The sequence below is a fragment of the Jaculus jaculus genome, chromosome 18 (genome assembly GCF_020740685.1).
Source record: "Jaculus jaculus isolate mJacJac1 chromosome 18, mJacJac1.mat.Y.cur, whole genome shotgun sequence".
Classification (NCBI taxonomy): domain Eukaryota; kingdom Metazoa; phylum Chordata; class Mammalia; order Rodentia; family Dipodidae; genus Jaculus; species Jaculus jaculus.
In genome coordinates, this window is record NC_059119.1 from 121,206 (window position 1) to 143,002 (window position 21,797).

The following is a 21,797-nucleotide window of genomic DNA, read 5'->3' on the forward strand; positions in this document are numbered from 1 at the left end:
CTGAGCAATTGGGGTTGTATTCAGAAAGTCTTTGCCAAGACCAATATGTTGAAGATAAGAAGGTAATTCTTAGATTTGTTAGTGGTTCTTATCTCTGGGGCACATGCCTGTGCATTTGATAAAATTCCATTGTCTTATATATACATTTAAGTCATAGTGGCTGGAACAACTTGTATTATATTTACATGTAAGAACTTATGTTATCTCTATAGCGCTATTTCTAGAAATTCAGGATAACTGCCTGTTTTTATATCCTGAATATTTAACAGAATGCTCTTTCTAAATTTGCTTATTTCAAAGAAAAATGTCACCTATAGCTTCTAATTACTCTTCTCATTTACTTATGTTTGCAGTAAATTCCATTACATAATTTAAAGTTTCTCTACCTTTCATCTACATTTTTATTCAAATCATTTTATAATCTAAAGAATCATGTGTACTTTATAAAAGCTATAAATGTCAGCAGTCAGTTTAAGGGTTTTAAAACTTCAAAATTATGGCCTTCATTTTTTTTCTTTTTATTCTGTTTTTTGAGGGATGATCTTGTCCTAGCCCAGGCTGACCTGGAATTCACTATGTAGTCTCAGGGTGGTCTCAAACTCACCATGATTTTTCTATTTCTGCCTCCTGAGTGCTGGTCTTCAATTTTTTAAAACTATTTTTTATTTTTATTTATTTATTTATTTGAGAGAAAGAGGGAGAGAAAGAGAGAAAGGAGAGAGTGAGAGAGAAAAAGAGAGAGGCAGAGAATGGGCATGCCAGGGTCTCCAGCCACTGCAAATGAACTCCAGACACAAGTGCTACCTTGTGCATCTGGCTTACATGGATCCTAGGGAATCGACCCTGGGTCCTTAGACTTCATGGGCAAGCATGTCTTAATGTCTTAATGTCTAAGCCCCTGGTCTTCAATTTTTTAAACAATTTAATAAATCCTATGATGTATAGTCACTGAAGACATTTTATTTATTTTAATTTCAAAGCATTGCATAATCAGATTTTTTAAATGATTAGGTTATATCTTTATTTTTTAATTTTTTTAAAAATTTTATTTATTTATTTATTTATTTATTTATTTATTTATTTATTTATTTGAGAGTGACAGACACAGAGAGAAAGACGGATAGAGGGAGAGAGAGAGAATGGGCGCGCCAGGGCTTCCAGCCTCTGCAAACGAACTGCAGACGCATGCGCCCCCTTGTGCATCTGGCTAACGTGGGACCTGGGGAACCGAGCCTCGAACCGGGGTCCTTAGGCTTCACAGGCAAGCGCTTAACCGCTAAGCCATCTCTCCAGCTCGGGTTATATCTTTATAAGCAAATGTACAGTTATCTACACTGCTTTAGTAGGTAGCATTTGCAATCATGAAATAAAGGGATTTCTTATAGCGATCATAGTTGCTAATCTGATACAGAGTGTTTGCACTGCATTTCCTGACATTGCTCCCATCTTGCTGTATTTCTTCTCATAGCCCCTGGATTCTCTTGCTGATGGTCTTTATTCTCTCTTTTGCTCCACTTTTCTAAAGATATCGCCCAAAGATATGCTATAACCTGATGTCCAAGGATGGTGTTAAGGTAAAAGATGAATGTTTCAGGTAAGATTTTCCACTTAACAACCTATGGGTGCCCCTACTCTATGAATAGTATAATTTTCTTGGTTTTCTAAATTTTAAAGTGGATGCAATTATTTTTAAAGGCTCAGTTCTTTAATGTTAAAGAGTCTTTTCTCAATGGATAGTAAAATAAAAAGAACATTTATTATGTTGCTAGTAACATCTCTTAAAATGTCAGTCCTTTCCATAAATTAGTTTTCACTTGCTTTTCTGTGTGAGTAAACTATATTTCCCTGAGATGTTTGAGAAAGTTTTTTACCATCACAAGTCTCCTGTTTTAACAAGTCACAAGTAAGAAGTCACACTATTAAATGTCCTGTTGTCATGTGTCCTTTGTAATAGACACTCATTCAGGACATCACAGTGTATAACTAGGAAGTTATTAATTAGTGTATATAGAAAAAAGGTAGAATTTAACAATATCTTATGCATTGTTTGTAGGATATTACCTTGACATTTCAGAATTTAATCATTCCCATCACTGCTAAGGTAAATGGGTTCATTTCCAGCAATTGATGATCTTTCTATTTTCTCCGTAGAGAATGTTATCTTACACAGACATACTCTAGTAGTAAATGAGCAGAGACATCATAAGTCTTGCCAAACTCTTTTTCTGTAACTCACTTTTTGAAGGAACTCGAAGGTTGGCAAGAACTACTTCCAGAGAATCAGCTTGTACTCGAAGCACATAGTTGGTCCGTGTCTCATAATCCAGAGGGGCATTCACATAGATAACACCTGTGATATTGTTGATGCCAAACTTACCTGGAATAATATACAACTCCTTGTTATTTCCTTGATACCATAAAGAAAATTCTATTGAACAGTTATTATAATTTTGACAACACTAAGGACATTTTAAACAATGATAATGCAAAACAGTGACAGGATACCAGTTTTTGGAAGCTACTTTACTTGGATTATCATCATCAGTATTTCCCTAAATAACATTGAGATTCGAGTTTTTGACGTGTGTTATTTTGAAAGTGTTCTGAGTATTGGTGTTTTTTTTTTTTTCCTCAATGTTACACATGTGAGGAACACTGTGTAAGGTTCCTCTTACTGTGGCTTTAAAGGGTCCTACCACTGCAAAGGTCATCAGGAGAAGTCTTCAACAGAGGCCTTATAGAAACCCATTTAATTGTGCTTAGTCAAGTATTTTTTAAATTTTACTATATGATTTTACTGTTCATAGTTTGATGCATCTTATCCTAAAGGCTTAGGACTTTGATTAAAAACAAATTATTGGTAATTTATTGGTTACTTTTATAAAATTATTTACTAGATTTACTTTAGACCACTTAGTTCTCTTCACAAATTTTTAAAATATATACTTTTATAGAGGTGAAAAGGATACATTCTTAGTTGGGCATGGTGGCACATGCCCTTAATCTCAGCACTTGGGAGGCAGAGGTAGGAGGATTGCTCTGAGTTTGAGGCCACCCTGAGACTCCTTAGTGAATTCCAGGTCAGCCTGGGCTACAGTGAGACCCTACCTCAAAAAAAAAAAAAAAAAGAAAAAATAAAAAAAAGAAAAAGGATACATTGTTATCTGTATAATATCCTAATTCATACTTCTCCATACCCCTTGTTTTCTTTAGTAATTATCAATATCCCTTGCTTTGTAGTAATTATCACAAAATAAGTATTTATCTTAAAATTATTCATCTGCTGTTATTGGAAAGTTCCTTGAACTTAACAGAACATTTTTCTTCTTTTTCTGTTCTTCTGACTGGAAGAACTAATGTTACAGAATAAATGGTGGGCATTTGTTAAGTGAGGTGATAGAACATGGATAGATGCAAGACAGCCACTGTGGCAATAGGTGTTATCATAAGCCACACTAATGTGTTTTCATAGAAGTGGACAGGGTGAGTATTGGAAGCGCCTGAGATGTACAGTTCTTTCATATATGGAATACCAGGGAAAAGGAGATTCTGTTATATTTAGAGATAAGGTGAAACAGTGCAGAACAAGAGTGGGGGACACTGAGCACTTCTGAAGGCCAGCTCTGGTGATGATTGGTCACCCCATGTTGGAGAAAGTCCCTGGCAACATCCTTCTAAACTGTTGAGCAGCATCAACATTCATGCTTTAATACAATAGCCAATATCACTTAATGCATTGAATGAATATTGACTTTCACTTGACTAACTACAATATGCCAGGATATCCAGGGTGTCAGAAAGGAAAACAGTGAACAGCTTACTGGTGAATAATAACTGAAGTAAATAAGCAGTGTGACAGAGCTGAAATCCTATTCCCAGAGGCCAGAAGATTATTACAATTCTGAAAGTGGTTGAATGACAAGATTTGATGCAGGATGATAACTGCATGATAAATTTGACTTTTGGGGGCCCTCTGTTTTATAACATGCATGGCTGTTAATACTTATGTGGCTCTTTAGGCATTTATGAAACTAGTATCTATGAAACTAAAGCTTCTCAGGACTAGCATGACATGGGGCAAGACTTGTGAATGGTACAGGCAGTGGGTATAGCTGACTCTAGAAAAGAGTTATCACTAAAAGCTGAAAGAACAATGTATCCATTTTGAAGAAATGCCACTAAAATTTTACCAAAGGGAAAAGTGAAGGCTTTTCTAATTAGATATCCAGAATTAATTTAGGGAACAAGACAATTTGAGCTAATGTAACTAGATTATTAATTAGTTGTCAATTGCATATAAGATAGTCACAATTCATTAGAAATATATGATAAAGCATAATTCAATCAAAAATTCATTTTATTATCTGGACACTGTGACTCATGTCTATAATCCCAGTACCCGGGAGGCTGAAGTTAAAGTCACTATAATTTTAAGGCCAGGCTGAGCTACATAATGAGTTCTAGAGAAGCCTGGACTAGAATGAGACCTTGTTGCCTCCAACAACTTAAAAAAAATCATCTTATTATAGTTTTGTTGACTTGTTGAAAGCACAGCAACCATCTCCACTCACCTTCCTCATTCCCTGCAACAATGGAGTACACAATGCTTTGATTGATGGCTGCAGCAGATATCACCCCAACTATGGTTCCTCTTATAGCAAGTTCACTTACAGGAGGGGGTCTGTGGGGTTAGAAAAAATAGTTTGTTTATTCTCTAAGACAATTTTTCAAAGCAATCTTGGTGTCAAAAAAAGTTGAGGGGAAGTTAAAATATTTACCACATAACTACAGCTGCCACAATACATGGTTGCCTCCTTTTACACCACCCACAGGACAGCCATGCATACGTAAGAGCTGATGGGCCAACAATGATATAACAGTCACCTTAATTCGACAGTTTACATTAATTCACTTTTGGTGTTATATATTCTGTGGTGCTGGGCAAATATTTAATGACAAATAATCACCATTCTGGTCTCCTGAAATATACTTTCACAACCTATCTATTCATCTTCCCTGATCCTGAAAATCGCTGTTCTTTTCACTGGGTCTAGTTTTTCCCATTCCAAAGTGTCCTTCTATTGAAATTACACAACATATAGCTTTCCTGATTATTTTCTTTTTGTTAAAAACATGCACCTAATGGTCTTCCACATCTTTCATGACTTGATACTCATTGGTTTTTGAGACAGCATCTTATGTAGCCTGGCTGTTGTCCTAGCTATGTAACTGAGAACAAACTCTGATCCTTCTGCTGCCTTTACCTCCTAAGTGCTGGGATTACAGGGGAGCATTACCACACCCATTTTTATGTGGTCTTAGAATCAAAGCCATTAACTTTGCTAGGCAGACTGCTTTCAAACTAAGCTATATTCTCACCACCCTCATATCTTTTTTAGTGCCTCAAATTATATTAATATATAATTTGAAATACACAATGATGATTCAAAAGTTGGGCTTGATAGACATTGATAAATTCATAACCTTTAATATAAATAGAAAATAGATTATGTGTTTCATCCATGTTGCTTGATGATTGATGATGCTGAAATGAAACTGTTCAGGCTTAAAACTAGAGAGCCATAGAATCAGGGCAAGGCAGATAAGACCTAATATGGTCCTCTATTATCTCCTCCTCACAGCTCACTATCTCCTGTTATGTAAGGGTTGCACCATGATTCATTCTTAAATAAAATTATATGCCACAGTTACCTCAAACAAGAGGGTTTATAGCTGGATATGTTTCTCTAGTCAGCAGACTCTATTGACTGTATCCCTTGCTGGGCTGAATGACATCAGCTGCCATGAGAAATAATCAATGACAATATACTGAAGGAGATGTCCACTACCAACTGCAAAGAACCAAAGCTTATCTCAACAACCCATAAGAAACTAAATCCTGAGAACACACTCTTGAGATCAGAAGTGGATCCAAGCTCAAAAAGCATTGAGGGTTCTGTGTGAACCATGAAAGAGGTTCTGTCTGTAGCTGAACTTGATGAAAGCCTGATATGAAACCATGAAACTTTAGACACAGCTAATCCCTGAATTCCTGACTGAAGAAACTTCCAGTTAAGTGTGCTGTGCTAACACATTCAGCTCATCATGATATTCTCATGTTGCAGTATATAACCAATATGCAAGGCTTGAAGCCTTGAGCAATAAGTTATAAACCTGTGACTAGTCAAATTACATACTCTTTATTAAAATGTTGGACCTGCCAGGTGTGGTGGCACACGCTTTTAATCCCAGCACTCAGGAGGCAGAGGTAAGAGGATCACCATGAATTTGAGGCCACCCTAAGACTACATAATGAATTCCAGGCCAGCCTGGCCTAGAGTGAGACCCTACCTGGGAAAACCAAAAACCAAAACCAAAAACAAAAAAAGTTGGACCTAAGAGAACATGTTAATCATGGAGTAATTTGCAATTTTTGTGGGAGTAGAAAGATATTGGTTGTCTAATTTGCTACTATATGTTCAGAACTAATATATTTTTAACATTAAAATTAAAAAATGTTTTCTTATTTCAAATGTTAGTATGTTCTGTTCATTTTAATTTTTTTAAAATTTATTTACTTTATAAGACAGAGAGAAATAGATAGAAGCAAGAGAGTAAGAGAGACAGAGGAGAGAGAGAAAGAATGGGCATGTCAGAGTCTTCAGCCACTGCAGATGAACTCCAGACATATGTGCCACTTTGTGCATTTGACTTATTTGGGTACTGGGGAATCAAACCTAGGTCCTTTGGCTTTGCAGGCAATTAACTGCTAAGCTATCCCTCCATCTCTGTTGTGTTCATTTTTGATGCTTTAACTACAGAATCAGGATAGAAATAACAAATAAAATAAAGCAACTGATGTAATTCAAGAGGGTATTTAAATCCTATGCAAATACCTAAAAGCATTTAAATTCTACTTGGTACTGAATTCTTAAAATTTATTTATTTTTGACAAAGTTTTCTCATTAACCTTTGCTTTAATTGATCCTAAATCATGCTTCGTTATCAGACTCAAAACAATTTCCTCCTCATAGAATTGAGTAGACTTCTATGATGATTGAACATTAGCTTACAAAATCTCAATTCTTTTCTACTTATTGTAAGACAGGACCTATTATATTCTTGTTCTATGCCCTGGAAAGTATCACTTATGTTATATAACAGATCACATACTCTCTTTGGAGGCAACTATAACTTGGAATATGAAATGAGGAAGTTAATATAAGTCAGAAGCCATATTATAGCTCAGGAACAGTGACACGGAATTGCAGGCAGGATCCACCAGCTGGCCCTAGTGTGAGTCTCCAGGAAGGAGGAGTGGACGGGAAGACTGGACACTACATGACTGGGATGTTTATAGTGATCTCTAGACTTCAAAAATTTAAGTTTTTTTTTTTTTGAATGGGAATTTGGTGAACTTTTAAATTTTGACAACAAATGAAAATTTATTTTTATAGTATTTCTTATAAACTAGACTTGATTTTAGGGTTAAGAGTATATGACATTTTTAGAATAAACATATCTTCTAACATATTTTCCTGTTATATCCTCTGTGATTGATAAAATGTGATGTATCATTCCTTACTTTCCAATATAATAAAAACCTACTGATTAATTTTATAACCAATTAACTATTACCAGTAAAGGGTTTTTCAGAAGTTTTAGCAAAAACAAGTCTTTCATTATTAATTCACATACCTGCAATTCTTCTTCCTATAATACATTTTTCTTTCAATAGATCTATTCTTATTTAACATTTTTTGTCTTTGAAGGAAAGATTTCTTTAAGTAGTTTGGCTGATCTGGAATTTGCTATGTAGTTCATGCTTGTCTGGAACTTTTAGCAACCTCTTGCTTTTGCCTCCTAAATGCTGGGATGACAGGTGTACATAACCATGCTTGCATTAACTTTGTAAACACTGATATGAAACCAAGAATTGTTTGATCTAAAACTCAAGGAGACTCCTTTTGAAAGCTAAATTTATTGTGACTTTAAATGACAAAATATTTTTAAAAGGAGTACTTGAGACATGGTACAAGTATATACCCTGACTAATACTTGGTTCAAAAACTAATGTTATTATTCAAATTGTTTTTGATTCCCTACTGTTCCTTTACTTCTAATTCCCTGGTCCTGGTAGGTCCCATTATGCCTTGCTTGGGGAGGCCTGGCTCTGTCAGCTACGGAATCAGGCCTTTTGCTCTGGTATCTTGACGGGCCACTAAGCACCAGTATCCCTGTTCACCTGAGTCAGAGGGTGAAGGGACCAAAGGACACAAAGTTGCTTCCTCCTTAATAAAATAGTTTTCCTAAAATGGAGATACAACACAAAAAAGCCAGCGAAAGTCAGAAAACTGAGAGATCTCCACCAAGGATGCCTAGTCATAATACAGAAGCCTCCAATGAAATCATAGAAAAATCAACAGAAATTAATTCCCAAAATGTAAACATAGTAACCAATGAGACCCTGACCCCCCCAAAAAAAATCACAGAACTTGAAGCAAATTATAAAAGAACCAACAATTGTATCAATGAAACTGAACAGAATCAGCTCCTAGAGTTTTAAGCATTTGACGGTAGTCTTAACTTGACTGAAAAAAAAAAATGTTAGAACCAAGAAGCTGGGCATGGTGGCACACGCCTTTAATCCCAGCACTCAGGAGACAGGATTGCTGAGAGTTCGAGGCCACCCTGAGACTACATAGTTAATTCTAGGTCAGCCTGGGCCAGAGTGACACCCTACCTCAAAAAACCAAGAAAAAAAATGTTGGAACTCTTCAAAGAGATATGAATAATTTGAAAGTAGGTCAGGAAATAAAAGACCTCAACAACTGGTTGATTAAGCTTAATGGAGACTTGATCAAATGCAAGAATGAACTACAGGAAGCATCAAGAAAATCATAATTCGAATTGAAATCATACCTCATAAAAGAGATGGACATGATACAAAATAACAAAACAGAAAGGAAAAGTCAAATCGAATTTATAACAACCTCTCTAGAACCAATCACCAACAGAGACTCACATGGAAGACATAACCACTGAACTAGAATATAAGACAGATGAAATTATTCTGCAGGCCGAAAACACTTTGCTAAGTTCAAAAAATCAAGTGAACAGAATATCAGGGAACTGTGGAACACCCTAAAATGACCAAACATATGGATCATAGATATATCAGGAGGAGAGGAAATCCAGACAAGAGACACAGTAAACATCAAGAGCCAATAAGAAGATCACAATAATAAAATAAACCAGACTAAAAACAGTACATAACACAAGTATGCCCCTAACCCCACGAAACACCTCATCATGGCAGGGATTAATTCAAACCTCACAGTAGTAACCTTAAATATTGATGGTCCTAATTCACCCATCAAAAGGCACAGGCTATCAGGATGGATCAAAAAACTGGGCCTTCTATCTGCTGTCTTCTAAAAACCCACCTCACCACTAAAGATAGACACCTCCTCAGGGTAAAAGGTTGGAAAATGATATTCCAAACCAATTGAAATGAAAAACAAGTGGGTGTTGGTATAGTAATATCTGATAAAACAGACTTCAAACCAAAATTAATCAAAAAAGACAAAGAAGGCCACTTTGTACTCATCAAGGGAATGATCCAACATGAGCACATCATAATCATAAATACATATGCACCAAACACAGGGGCACCACAGTTTATAAAACAAAATCTACTTGACAATAAAACAGAAATGAACACTAACACTATCATAGTTGGAGACTTCAATACTCCACTATCATCAATAGACAGATCGTCTAAGCAGAAAATCAACAGGGAATTAATAGAACTCAACAACATCATAGAAAATTAGATCTAATGGATATCTACAGAACTTTTCACCCCAACTCTACAGAATACACATTCTTCTCAGAAGCCCATAAACTGAACCATAAGAACTACATGATCATCTCAATTGATATAGGAAAGGCCTTTAACAAAATACAACCCCACTTCATGATCAAAACACTGGAAATAATAGGCATGGAGGCTTTATATTTCAACACAATAAAGGCTATCTATAAAGCTCCTAAAGCCCAAATAATTCTTAATGGGGAAAACTCAAGGTGTTCCCACTGAGATTGGGAATAAGACAAGGATGCCCACTCTCACCACTGCTCTTCAACATAGTACTAGAAGTACTAGCCCAAGCAATAAGACAGGAGAAAGAAATAAAAGGAATTCAAATTGGAAAAGAAGAAGTCAAGTTAGCCCTATTTACAGATGACATGATCCTATATATAAGTGACTTGAAAGTCTTCATCCCAAAACTTCTAAAAGTGATAAATTCCTTCAGCAAAGTATCAGGATACAAAATCAATACACGAAAATCAGTAGCTTTTCTATATGCAAAAGATAAATATACACAGAAATAAATGAGGCTGTCCCATTTTCAATAGCAACAAAAAAATTAAATACCTTGGAATAACACTAACAGAGGATTTAAAAGAACTATATAAAGAAAGCATAAAAACACTAAAGAAAGAAATAGATGGGCTGGAGAGATGGTTTAGTGGTTAAGCGCTTGCCTGTGAAGCCTAAGGACCCCGGTTCAAGGCTCGATTCCCCAGGACCCACGTTAGCCAGATGCACAAAAGGGGGCGCATGCACCTGGAATTCATCTGCAGTGGCTGGAAGCCCTGGCACATCCATTCTCTCTCTCTGCCTCTTTCTCTGTCTGTTGCTCTCAAATAAATAAATACAAATAAACCAAAAAAAGAAAGAAATAGAGGAGGACTTGAGATGATGGGAGGACCTCCCATGTTCCTGGATAATTAGAATTATTATTGTGAAAATGGCAGCTCTATCAGAAGCAATATACAGATTTAATGCAATACCAATAAAAATGCCAGCATCATACTTCATTGGAGACTGAAAAAATGATCTCAAATTCATATGGAATGGCAGAAGGCCTAGGATATCCAAACATATCCTCAGCAAAAGAATAAAAGATACCTCTGGTGGTATCAACATACTTGATCTAAAGCTGTATTACAAACCTGTAGTGACAAAAACAACATGGTAACTGGAATAAAAACAAACATAGACCAATGTAACAGCATTGAAGACCCAGACTTTCAGGCAAGCAACTATAGCTGCTTGATCCTTAACAAAGGTGGCAATAATGTAGACTGGAGAAAAGACAGCATCTTCAACAAATGGTGATGAACAAATTGGATGACCATATGTAGAAAAATGAAATAACACAAAAATCAAGTCCAAATGGATTAAAGACCTCAATATAAGACCTGAAACTCTTCAAGTACTGGAAAAAAAAAAAAAAAAAAAGGAAGAGTCTTTATAATATAGGACTGGGAAAAGACTTCCTGACTAAAACCCTAGTAGCCAAGGAAATTAAACAAGCACTCAACCAGTGAGATCTCATGAAGCTAAAAAGCTTTTGCCCAGACAAAAATACCATAAGCAGAGCCAATATATTACTCACTGAATGGGAGAAAATCTTTGCCAGGTATACCACTGACAGAAGCCTAATATCTAGAATCTACAAAGAACTCAAAAAACTAAACAATAAAAAGTCAAACAACCCACTCCAAAAGTAGGCAGAGAACTAAATAAGGAGTTCTCAGAGGAAAAATTACAAATGGCTAAGACACACTTAAAATGTTCAATATTCCTAACCATTAAGAAAATGCAAATTACCCAACTATAAGATTCTACCTTACCCTAGTAAGGATAGCAAACATTAAAAAAAAGAAAGAAAATGAATGGTGGCAAGGCTGTGGAGAAACAGGAACCCTCATTCACTGTTGGTGGGAATGTAAGCTGATACAACCACTGTGGAAGTCAATTTGAAGACTTCTGAAAAGGATGGATATAGGGTTACCAGCAGACCTGTTATTCCCTTCCTGGGAATTTACCCTAAAAGCTCCACATCTCAGTTCAGAACTATTTGCTCAATCATGTTTACAGCTGTTCAATTTATAATAGCTAAAAACTGGATTCAACCCAGGTACCCATCATTGGATGAATGGATAACCAAGATGTGGTATATCTACACGATGGAATTCTACTCAGTAATAAGAAAAAATGACACATTGAAATTTGTAGAAAGATGGTTGAACTTGGAACAGATTCTAAGTGAACTCACACAATCACAGAAAGATAGCCATTGCAAGATCTCACTCCTCTGCTGTTCCTGACCTGGATAAGCCCATGTTGCTGACATAACTGAATAGCATCTTAAAGCTTGGTCGATAGGAAGGGTAGGGCTTGTGGGAAGTGAAAAGTTAGGGATGGGGGCACAAAATCTGAACCCAAATTGAATTGTTGCTATAGAATCCTATATCCTGGAAATCAGACTAAAAGGTGGAACCCTCAAGCAGACCTTAGAGGGAGCACCTGAATCAAAGGGCCCTGAAGAGAGTGAGATGAAACATAACCCCAAATTTCTCCTGTTTCTCTTTCTTCTCTGGCTTTTATTTCTTTTTACTTAGCCCTGGCTTGTAATTCCCTGGACCAGGATGTAGTCTATATCCACAATGAGCTGATCAAAGAGACCTAACAGATCTAACAAAACAAACAAGATAGACATCTGTCAGAGCATTTGATTACTCACCAGAGATTAATGGTAAGACTCTACTTCTGAAGGCACCAAACACTGTTGGCATGGACTATGGAGAGACCTGGTTGGAATCCAGAGGAGAGCCAGTACTCAGATATTTAGCCCATATAGTGCCCTACATGTGCTACCAGGGGAAAGTGGCCAACATCTGTCCAAGCAACTCAAAGTCTAAGCGACTCAGAAGCAAACAACTTGGTTTGATGCTCTCACAAGTGCAATAGTGGCACACAGCCATGGTGAGTAACAAACTGCTCTTGGATTGGCTAACAGATCCAGGCTGTGGAAAGGAAACCATATTTGGAACTGGGAAACAAGTCAGAATCATATCCAGATAATGATTCTGCTTTCTGTTGTCAATCTTCCACTAACCTTAGACTAGAAGAGTGTCTAAACCCTTTTAATTCTCTCTAAATTAATAGTGGTTATTCCATTTAGCCAGTACTGACTTCAATCTCTGTTGAAGAATCTGCTTCTCTTTTTCAGATGGTGCTGGACCTGAGGAGATAAGTGACTTAGTGCACTCCACCTTGGTCTCAGCTGGTACCACAGAAGAACTGGGGAAATGAGCAAGAGTGTTGCTCTCTTAGTTATGCCAGTATTAGCACAAGAGTGATGCAGAAAGGTACTGAGGACACTCAACACCTACCAAACCAAAGATGCAGATGCTTCTAAGTGCCTATTACTGAAGTGTGGAAGAGGGAATGGAAAGATTGTTAGAGCTACAAGTTGGGACATTTTTCACAGAGACATTGCCTCTCCCCCATAACTGACTGCTGCCCCATAATGTATGACCCACAATCCCCACTGTGTTGACCTGCATCTCTAAGGAAAGGGTCCTCTTCAGAAAAGGGGCAGGAAGGAGGGTAAGGATGGTACTAACGTGATGTTTACATACAAAATATGTCCAAATCTAATAATAAAACAATTAAAAAATTTATGGAATTATTGGTGTTAATAACTGAATGAGTGGTAGTAAAAAGAGTTTAAAGCAGTAAATAAAAACAAAAAATAAACCCCACAATGAAACAGAAAGCTTATGCCTTTTAACACGTCTCATCTCAAACGTTACTGATGAGAAAACTTCAAATCTTCTTTGGTGGAAAATTTTAAATATATCTATTAACTAGAATATCATACTGTACAATGAATCTCTTGAACTTATTTTTTGTCTCAGTGAAATTTGAATTCTATGAATTGTCTGAATACATTTTTCCTTATTATCTACCTCCTAGTAGCCACTTTTATATTCTGCTATTAGAAGTTCAGGCTTTTAGATTTCACATGTAAATGATGCCACGGTATTTATATATTTTGTGCCAGGTTTATTTCACTTAATATAATATCTTATTGGTTTATTCACATCACTGGGAATTATAGTATTTTTTTCTTTGACTGAGTTACTCCATTAATTATAACACATTTCCCTTTCCTATTCATCCACTGATGGACTTATATTTTGATATTGTATCTTGGATGCTCTAAATAATGCTGAAATGATCATGAACCCTTGGGCATCTCTTCAATTCATAGCTCGTTTACAAATGGACAAAATGCCTGCATGGAATATTCTCAAAAGAAGATATATAAATGCTATAGGAAAATACCACAGCTGGTATATGAAAAAGTGTGAACTGTTCATCAGGGAAAAGGAATGGAAACCACAGTGAGAGAAAATGACCTCCCACCAATGAGACTAACTATCAGCCAGCATATCATCTAATCTGTGTGAGTATATTCTATCTGAAGGACTCAGTGTTGGTGTACTGCAGCCACCATGCCATGTTCTAGCTGGTCAAACTGTGGAGGACCTCTGTTGGTCATCAGGAGAAGGACCCTGATGGTCAGTCCAAGGAGGATGCCTGCTAGTCAAGTCAATAAGGACCCCTGTTGGGCAGCCTAGGAGGGGCAATGTTGTTTGGCTCAATGAGGACCCCCAGCTGGTTGACTGGAAGAGGATGCTTATTGTCAGCTGAAGGAGGACCTATGTTGGTCAGCCAACAGAGGGCTCCTGCAGTTCTCAGACAATGGGGTCTCCTGGGACTCCTCTTTAGTGAACATGCTTCACAGTAATTTCAGAAATATTTCCTCCTACTTGTTCTCTCTTCTAGAATTCCAGGCTGCATTGGTCTCTCCAGAATGTCATGTATTTACATTTCACAATATACATTTCATTTACATAAATTTTAATACATTGGGTCCATCTAAATAATGACTATAGTAAAATAACTTGTAGTATACAAATGTTTGATCAGTTTTTTTTCTTTTCTTTTTATAGTATAAATGAAGATGAAGTAATTACTCTCCAGTTTTAAACTTAGTTTTATTTGGGGGTTCAAGAAATAATAATAAAAGTAAATGTTATACATGTCGCATAAAGCTCCTGATTATTTTAACTGCTGCACTATTTTAGACATAAAAGTGTTTTTGAATAGATAATATGGAAGTTCAGTCTGATTCCATTGCTTTCTTTCTACAGAAAGAGGAATTTATTTTGACATGCTGAATTCAATATATTTGCAAATCAGTACCAATTAAGGAATTGTTTTTATGTCTGCTATGAGGATATGTAATAAAAATAAGAAAATACACACCCATTGGAACTCCTATTATTTGTAACCTTGCAGTAATTACAACATGGAGATCTAATTCCATGTATTTAACTAAAGAAAACAGTTTCAAAAGAAAAATAGTTTTGAGAGAGAAAATAGTTTCAGGAGAAAAGTACTGGCTCCTCAAGGAACCTCAGGATGAATTGCAGAAGAAAATCAATAAAGCACAAATACTAAGACGGTTATCTCTGTAAAGAGTCATATAGTTGCCAGGTGTGGTGGAGCGTGCCTTTAATCCCAGCACTTGGGAGGCAGAGGTAAGAGGATTGCCGTGAGTTTGAGGCCACCCTGAGACTACATAGTGAATTCTAGGTCATCCTGGACCAGAGTGAGACACTACCTTGAAAAACAAAAACAAAACCAAAAAAAAAAAAAAAAAAGTTACATAGTAAACTCAGTCTGCAATCTAGGGTAGTTGTGTATTTGATTTTTTTATTGTTATAATTACATGATATATTTGGACTACTCTTGGTCTTTTGAATTTTAATTCTGTAAAAATCTTCTGAAGAAATTCATTATAATCTTCACATTTTCTGATATCATTTCCCAAAGTTCTGATTGATCAGGCTCAGGAATGCATCTGGAAAAAGTTTCCAACTAGAAAAGAATAGAGGTCTGAATATCACACTGCAGAGAAATGGTAGACCTCTCTTGGTGACCTAAGGAAGATTATATATCATCTCTTATGTTATTCCTTAAAAGTTTGTAAAGTGAGATACTTATTTCTGACATTTGTTGAATGTACCAATGGATACATTTTTACATAAACTTTTCTTATGCTTATCATACAGCAAAAGTTCCCTGAGTTTTGCTTCCTATTGATATCACAATTTTGTAAGATTTTCTTCTGAAAGATTAGTTTAAATACAGAACTCTGTGTTTGTCTTGTATATAGTCAGGTCACCAATGCACAAATAACACTTGGCCACATCTAATAAGCCAGTATTGTGTTATGAAGCATGTCTTATGCACTCTGGTTTTCCCTGTGTTATTCTAAGCCTACATATATTTTAAATATGAGATGAAGATACTAACTAACTTTCTTACTATTTATGTAGCTTCATACCCACAGGTTTTAGCTTCACTCATGCATGCAACTATTATGAATGAGACTGATGAACTCAGAGGTTTTTGTCACTGAAACTTAAAAAGAGCAGCAAGAACATTAATTAAACTGGAGTGAGTTTATTTGTGGAAGTTTACTCATTCATTCAGTGTTTACTGAGTATATATTGTGTGCCAGTAACTTATTAAAGCAATGTAGATAGAAGACTGGAGAGATGACATGGATTCTGTTTCCCTGAAGGCTGAAAGACTTTTTGTAATGTAAACCATGAGGAATACTCTGGAAAGTGCATTGATTCCAGGCACCCTTCAATTTTCACTAAGTAATCTGTGAATGTTGTTTATACTGTTTGTTTATAAATGAATAACTGTGAGCTGAATGGAGAACTCTATCTTTAATGGGGTGAGAATAGTATGGATAAGAGCAAGGTAGTTTTTTTCTGATAGGTAGTTAGCTAGGGTCAGGCCCATAGAAACATGCATGCCACTTTGTCTGCCCTGTCAAGGCTAGAATTGTTTGATTCAGTGTCATCCAAGATGGCTACAAGAAATAACTCCAGCTTTTTTAATTTTGTTATTATTATTTTTTAGCTCCCCCCACACCAGTCAATCAGGCCCCTTTATTACATACCTGAGCTAGGTGATGAGGTATATTTTAATTGGATGCCTGCCTCATATAATTGTACTTGATCCCCTTACCCTGCAAGCATCTTCTGCCTTTTTCTATTTGAGGGGGATCTTCTCTGTCTCTCTTTCCACTTCCCACCTATGCTGGTAATTTATTTTCATTTGGGACTTCCTTTTTCTCTTAAGCTTAACTCTTCCTAAGATAGTTCTCATAACTTACTCTTCCCTTGCGTCTGAATTTTCAGTTCTTTGCTAATATGTATACGAACTTGAGACTTGAGTGCTGTGAGTTTGGTGATTCTAATGCAACATAGCTCTCCTTTGCACAATTAGACCAAGCATATCTGTAACTGGATATCTGATTTCTTATGAAAAACCCATGCTAGAATTGTTTGCATAACTTGTAATGGCCTCCAATCAAACATTTTTGTATTTTTACATGTTTATTCCTATTCTCTGTCTTATAAATAAATTTGTTCATTTGAGTTTTGCTAAAGATATGATAATAAACTTCTGAAATGAGCTAAATTGTGGATTTATTTGCTATTTTCTAGTGATAAAACTAGATTCTAAGCCCTGAGCTATGAAGTTTAGTAGACAACATAGAATTTTGGTGTTAATGAAGTCATATAAATAATATCCACAAAGAAAAATAAAATCTAGATTTATCATTTCATTTTCTGACAACAGTTGAATATTTCTCCTCAATAAAATGTAACAAAATAGACATTTAATTTCCACTATAATTATTGGAAAATAGGTATAAATAACCTTATAATATGTTATACACACCCTGGAAACTTTGTGAACATTTACAATTACGTCCTTTACTGAAAAGAATGTGTAGTCAATACTTTCTGAGGGAGACTTTCTGCTGAGTCAACACTTTTTGCTGAAATTTTCTGAAGGAGGAGGGAATCTACATTTTCATTTACATGTCTGTTAATGAAATTATACTTGGTAATTCATTTCTAGCTATAGTTTTACTTTATGTCAAGATAATTAGAGACAAAATAAAAATTTTCCCTAGCACAAACACATTTTAAGACATAAAAAACCTGAAATTCTTCCATTCTCTGTCTGTCACTAATTATTTCTTTCACTCTCTCCCCTCCCTCTCTTTTTTTCCTTTTTTGGTTTAAGGATTTAGCCTAGGCAATTACTCTACCTCTGGGTTATGCCCCCAGCCCTGAGAAGGTCCTCCTATCTCAATTTCTCCACAAATTTAGTAATTTTTTCTTTAGAACTTATTACTTAGAGGTTTAAATGTTCATCCATTCAGTACACTTAATGTTTCTGACTGACAGTTTAACCTTTACCCTCTTAATTTTAGTTAGTATACTGAAAAAATATTTTATTTTGTTTTCTTTTCTGAAGTAGGGTCCCACTCTATCTCAGGCTGACCTGGAATTCACTATGTAGTGAGAGTGGCCTTGAACTCATGGTGATCCTCCTACCTCTGCCTCACAAATGATTAGATTAAAGGCATGCACCACTACAACCAGCTTGAAATTTAAAAAAAAATTATTTAATACCTCCTTAATTCTGAACTTTAGTTTTAAAATTCAGAACATAAGTATAAAATAAAACTTTGAATACAGTAATATTAAGTTCTTATCATTTAAGACAAAATCTTTATTCTTTTTTTAAAGTTTTTTTTGTTTATTTTTATTTATTTATTTGACAGTGACAGACAGACAGAGGAAGAGACAGAGAGACAGAGAAAGAGAGAGAAAGAGAGAATGGGCATGCCAGGGCCTCCTGCAAATGAACTCCAGATGTGTGCGCTCCCTTGTGCATCTGGCTCACTTGGGTCCTGGAGAATTGAACCTTGAACCGGGGTCCTTAGGCTTCACAGGCAAGCGCTTAACCACTAAGCCATCTCTCCAGCCCCAAATCTTTATTCTTAATGTGGAATACATGCATACAATATTCTACTTTTCTAATACATCTGTATATCTAATATGTCTAATACATCTTTTGATGAAAAAGCTATTAGTGTGGTGTGTGAGTTAACAACGGATAACTTTTCTGTTCCTCTATTCCAGAAGTGAAGTTGTTCTTCCTTTATTCTTTTTTTCCAACTCCTGCCTTTAATTTGTCCTGTGAAAGTTATGCTATTACCACATAAAGTGTAGCTTCTATGATTATTCTCACATACTGTAAAGCTGTGTGGCAACTGCATGCAAAGAATTCTGTACATCTGAAAAGCCACGCAGAGAGAAAACTCAAAAACTTTTGGTCATGTTAGCTCAGAAGTGTCCAGCTGATATTAGTACAGACAGTTTACACCAGCATCAAATACATAAATGATTTTTGTTGTTAGCAGTGGGTTTGAGAATCAATAACAGAGATTGGTTGTCACAAGTGCAGGGTTGTAAAAACAAGCATTTGGCACTGATTTAGAACGGTCTGATAGGCAGTGAAGGAAAAAAGAGCTTGGAGGTTGGAGGACTGGAGAAGGAACTGCTATAGGCGTCCATAGAAGTTAAGTGATCAGGAAATATTTATTCAAGTCTAGCAACATGACAACTCTAGATGAGTACTTGCAGACATCCTGGTTGTATTGTCATCTTAGTAGCTTGACAGAACATTGCAATGTGTGCCAGCTTTTGTCAGTACACCATGAAGTACACGTTTTAGAAAAGAGATGAGAAGACTGGCTAGTGTGGTTCTTATCTCTGATTCTTTGTAATTTAGAGAACTGTCTTGTTCATATGTTTGTATTAGGTGGAACTGTGCCCAGGAAACCTTGCTCACATTTGGATTTGATTTTTTTTTTTTTTTGATGGGATTCTGAACTTCAAGCCTACTGGTATAATGATTAAAGAAAAAAAAAAAAACTTTTGGATAATCTGAAAGCCAAAGTGTTTAGTTTTGTTTTTGTGATTTTTCACAAATAAAAAAGGTAAATAATTGCAGGGGATGACAGACCATGGCCAATGACAAGGAAATTATGCATTGTGCACATGTATTAAAACATCTCAATGTAGCCCACACATATTTTAATTTTTATAGCTGAATTAAGAAATAGGTACACATTTTTCTCTTTGTCTCATTGAGAAGCAAATTGGTCTTTCCCTGCCTGTGAGTTTGGGCTGGCCTCCTGGGTTGCTTGGGTCAGTCTAATGTGGCTGTAGGAGTCCACAGAACTAGTGTCCAGAAAATAGTTATGTATGTGTGTAGGCATATGTGTGCACCTGTGTTTGTGTGTGTGTGTGTGTACATGTGCACGCATGTGCTATATTTGGGAACAACACTGTATGACTTTGAGTCAAAGGTGTCTTCTCTGTCTTAAAGCATGTATTATCTCTCTAGATTCTTTTGAAATAGTTTATGTATTTTTTATTAGAGAAAGAGAGGGAGAGAGAGAGAGAGAAAGAAATCGGCAGATATATAGAGAATGGGCACGCCAGGGCCTCCAGCCACCACAAACTCCAGATGCAAGTGCTACCTTGTACATCTCACTTGTCTGGGTACAGGGGAATCAAGCCTGGGTCCTGCGGCTTCATAGGCAAGCTGCTTAACCACTAAGCCAAATCTCCCCAGCCCTCCCTAGATTTCTTTAGGGAAAAGGAGATATAAAGAGATGCATCCATTCTTCAAAACTTCAGCAGTCATCCTACCCAGCAGCTCATTATGTAGAGGTTGTGACAATCTTAAATTTCAAAGAAATTTGAGAAAAGTTTAGGCAAATTTCTTACTTACTCTAGGGACCAAAACTCCTTTTTAGTAGAGACTACTTTAGGAAACTTGAAATTGGGACTGGGAAGATTGTTCAGTGATTAAAGGGCTTATTTGCAAAGCCTAGAGGCCAAGATTTGATTCTCTAGTATCCGCATAAAGGCTAGGTGCACAAAGTGGCATATGCTTCTGGAGTTTGTTTTGCAATGGTAAGAGGCCCTAGTGTGCTCATACTTTTTTCTCTGCTCATAAATAAGTAAAAATAATACCAAATATAGTGTCTATTTTTAAAAGAAAATATGAAACTGCAAATTCCATGAAAATCTTTCTTACAAGACTTCTGTCCAACATTATAATTGAGGCATTGGTATTGTTAGTCATTATTGTTGGTACAAGGTACCACTGAGATTCTGTCACTGCAGAAGACATCTAGCTTCCTTTTTTATCCACCCTATTTCTTTGTTTCTCTGGAGAGTACATATATAATCTTTATGAATTCACTGTTCACAATTTAAAAAAAATATCTCTAGTTATGAACACAGGAGGACATTCACTTTTGCTATGGCTTAAACTAACTTGCAAATACAGATAGCCTATAATCCATTCTCCCCATTGCAGCTCTTAACAATAGCCTCACTTTTCTCTCAGCAAAGTGGAGTTCAGACTGAGTTGAAATCGTTTTCCCTTAATACAATAGCTTTGAATGAGCTAATTGTCTGATTAAATATGTTATGTGAGCTTTTAGCCTTCATGGTAGCACTCATGAGCTAAGGTCGGGCTAACACAAATTCTATCCAACCAACCCATGAGTCATAAGATACAGCAAATGGTTATTCTAAGCCACTATATTTGGAGGAACATAAGTACAAAACTTATACACAGGAATATTCTGAACAGATAAAATTAGATTCTCATTTATCAGGAAATATTGCTCTGAGCTCTTATAGGACATATCAAAAATCAAAGGTATACAGAGAGATAACAGTGATTACCTGTGATAGTCCCTGTTTATGGCCACTGCCCTAACTTAACATAGCATCCCCTTTTACTTTCAAAACTTCCATGCGTTGGGAAATAAACTATATTATTTAAACTATGCTGAGAATTACATAGATAAAGTAGAAAATTCAGTCCTCTTACTTGAGAAATTTACATTTATTCAGCAAGATGAAGCATATATGCCTTCAGGACTATGTTTATAATTATA

At 36.1% G+C, this 21,797-nt stretch overlaps 1 protein-coding gene across 5 annotated transcripts in view; it reads right to left on the reverse strand.

The window, feature by feature from the left end:
• Pcdh15 (protocadherin related 15) overlaps nucleotides 1-21,797 on the reverse strand; it is a 1,075,820-nt gene that overhangs the window by 81,497 nt on the left and 972,526 nt on the right. For all 5 annotated transcript variants that reach the window (XM_045137141.1, XM_045137139.1, XM_045137140.1 and 2 more), the window contains 2 exons: nucleotides 4,572-4,681; nucleotides 2,237-2,377 (listed from right to left, as the gene is read on the reverse strand). In XM_045137141.1, the coding sequence (XP_044993076.1) occupies nucleotides 2,237-2,377; nucleotides 4,572-4,681 (251 nt within the window). The remainder of the gene's footprint in view (nucleotides 1-2,236; nucleotides 2,378-4,571; nucleotides 4,682-21,797) is intronic.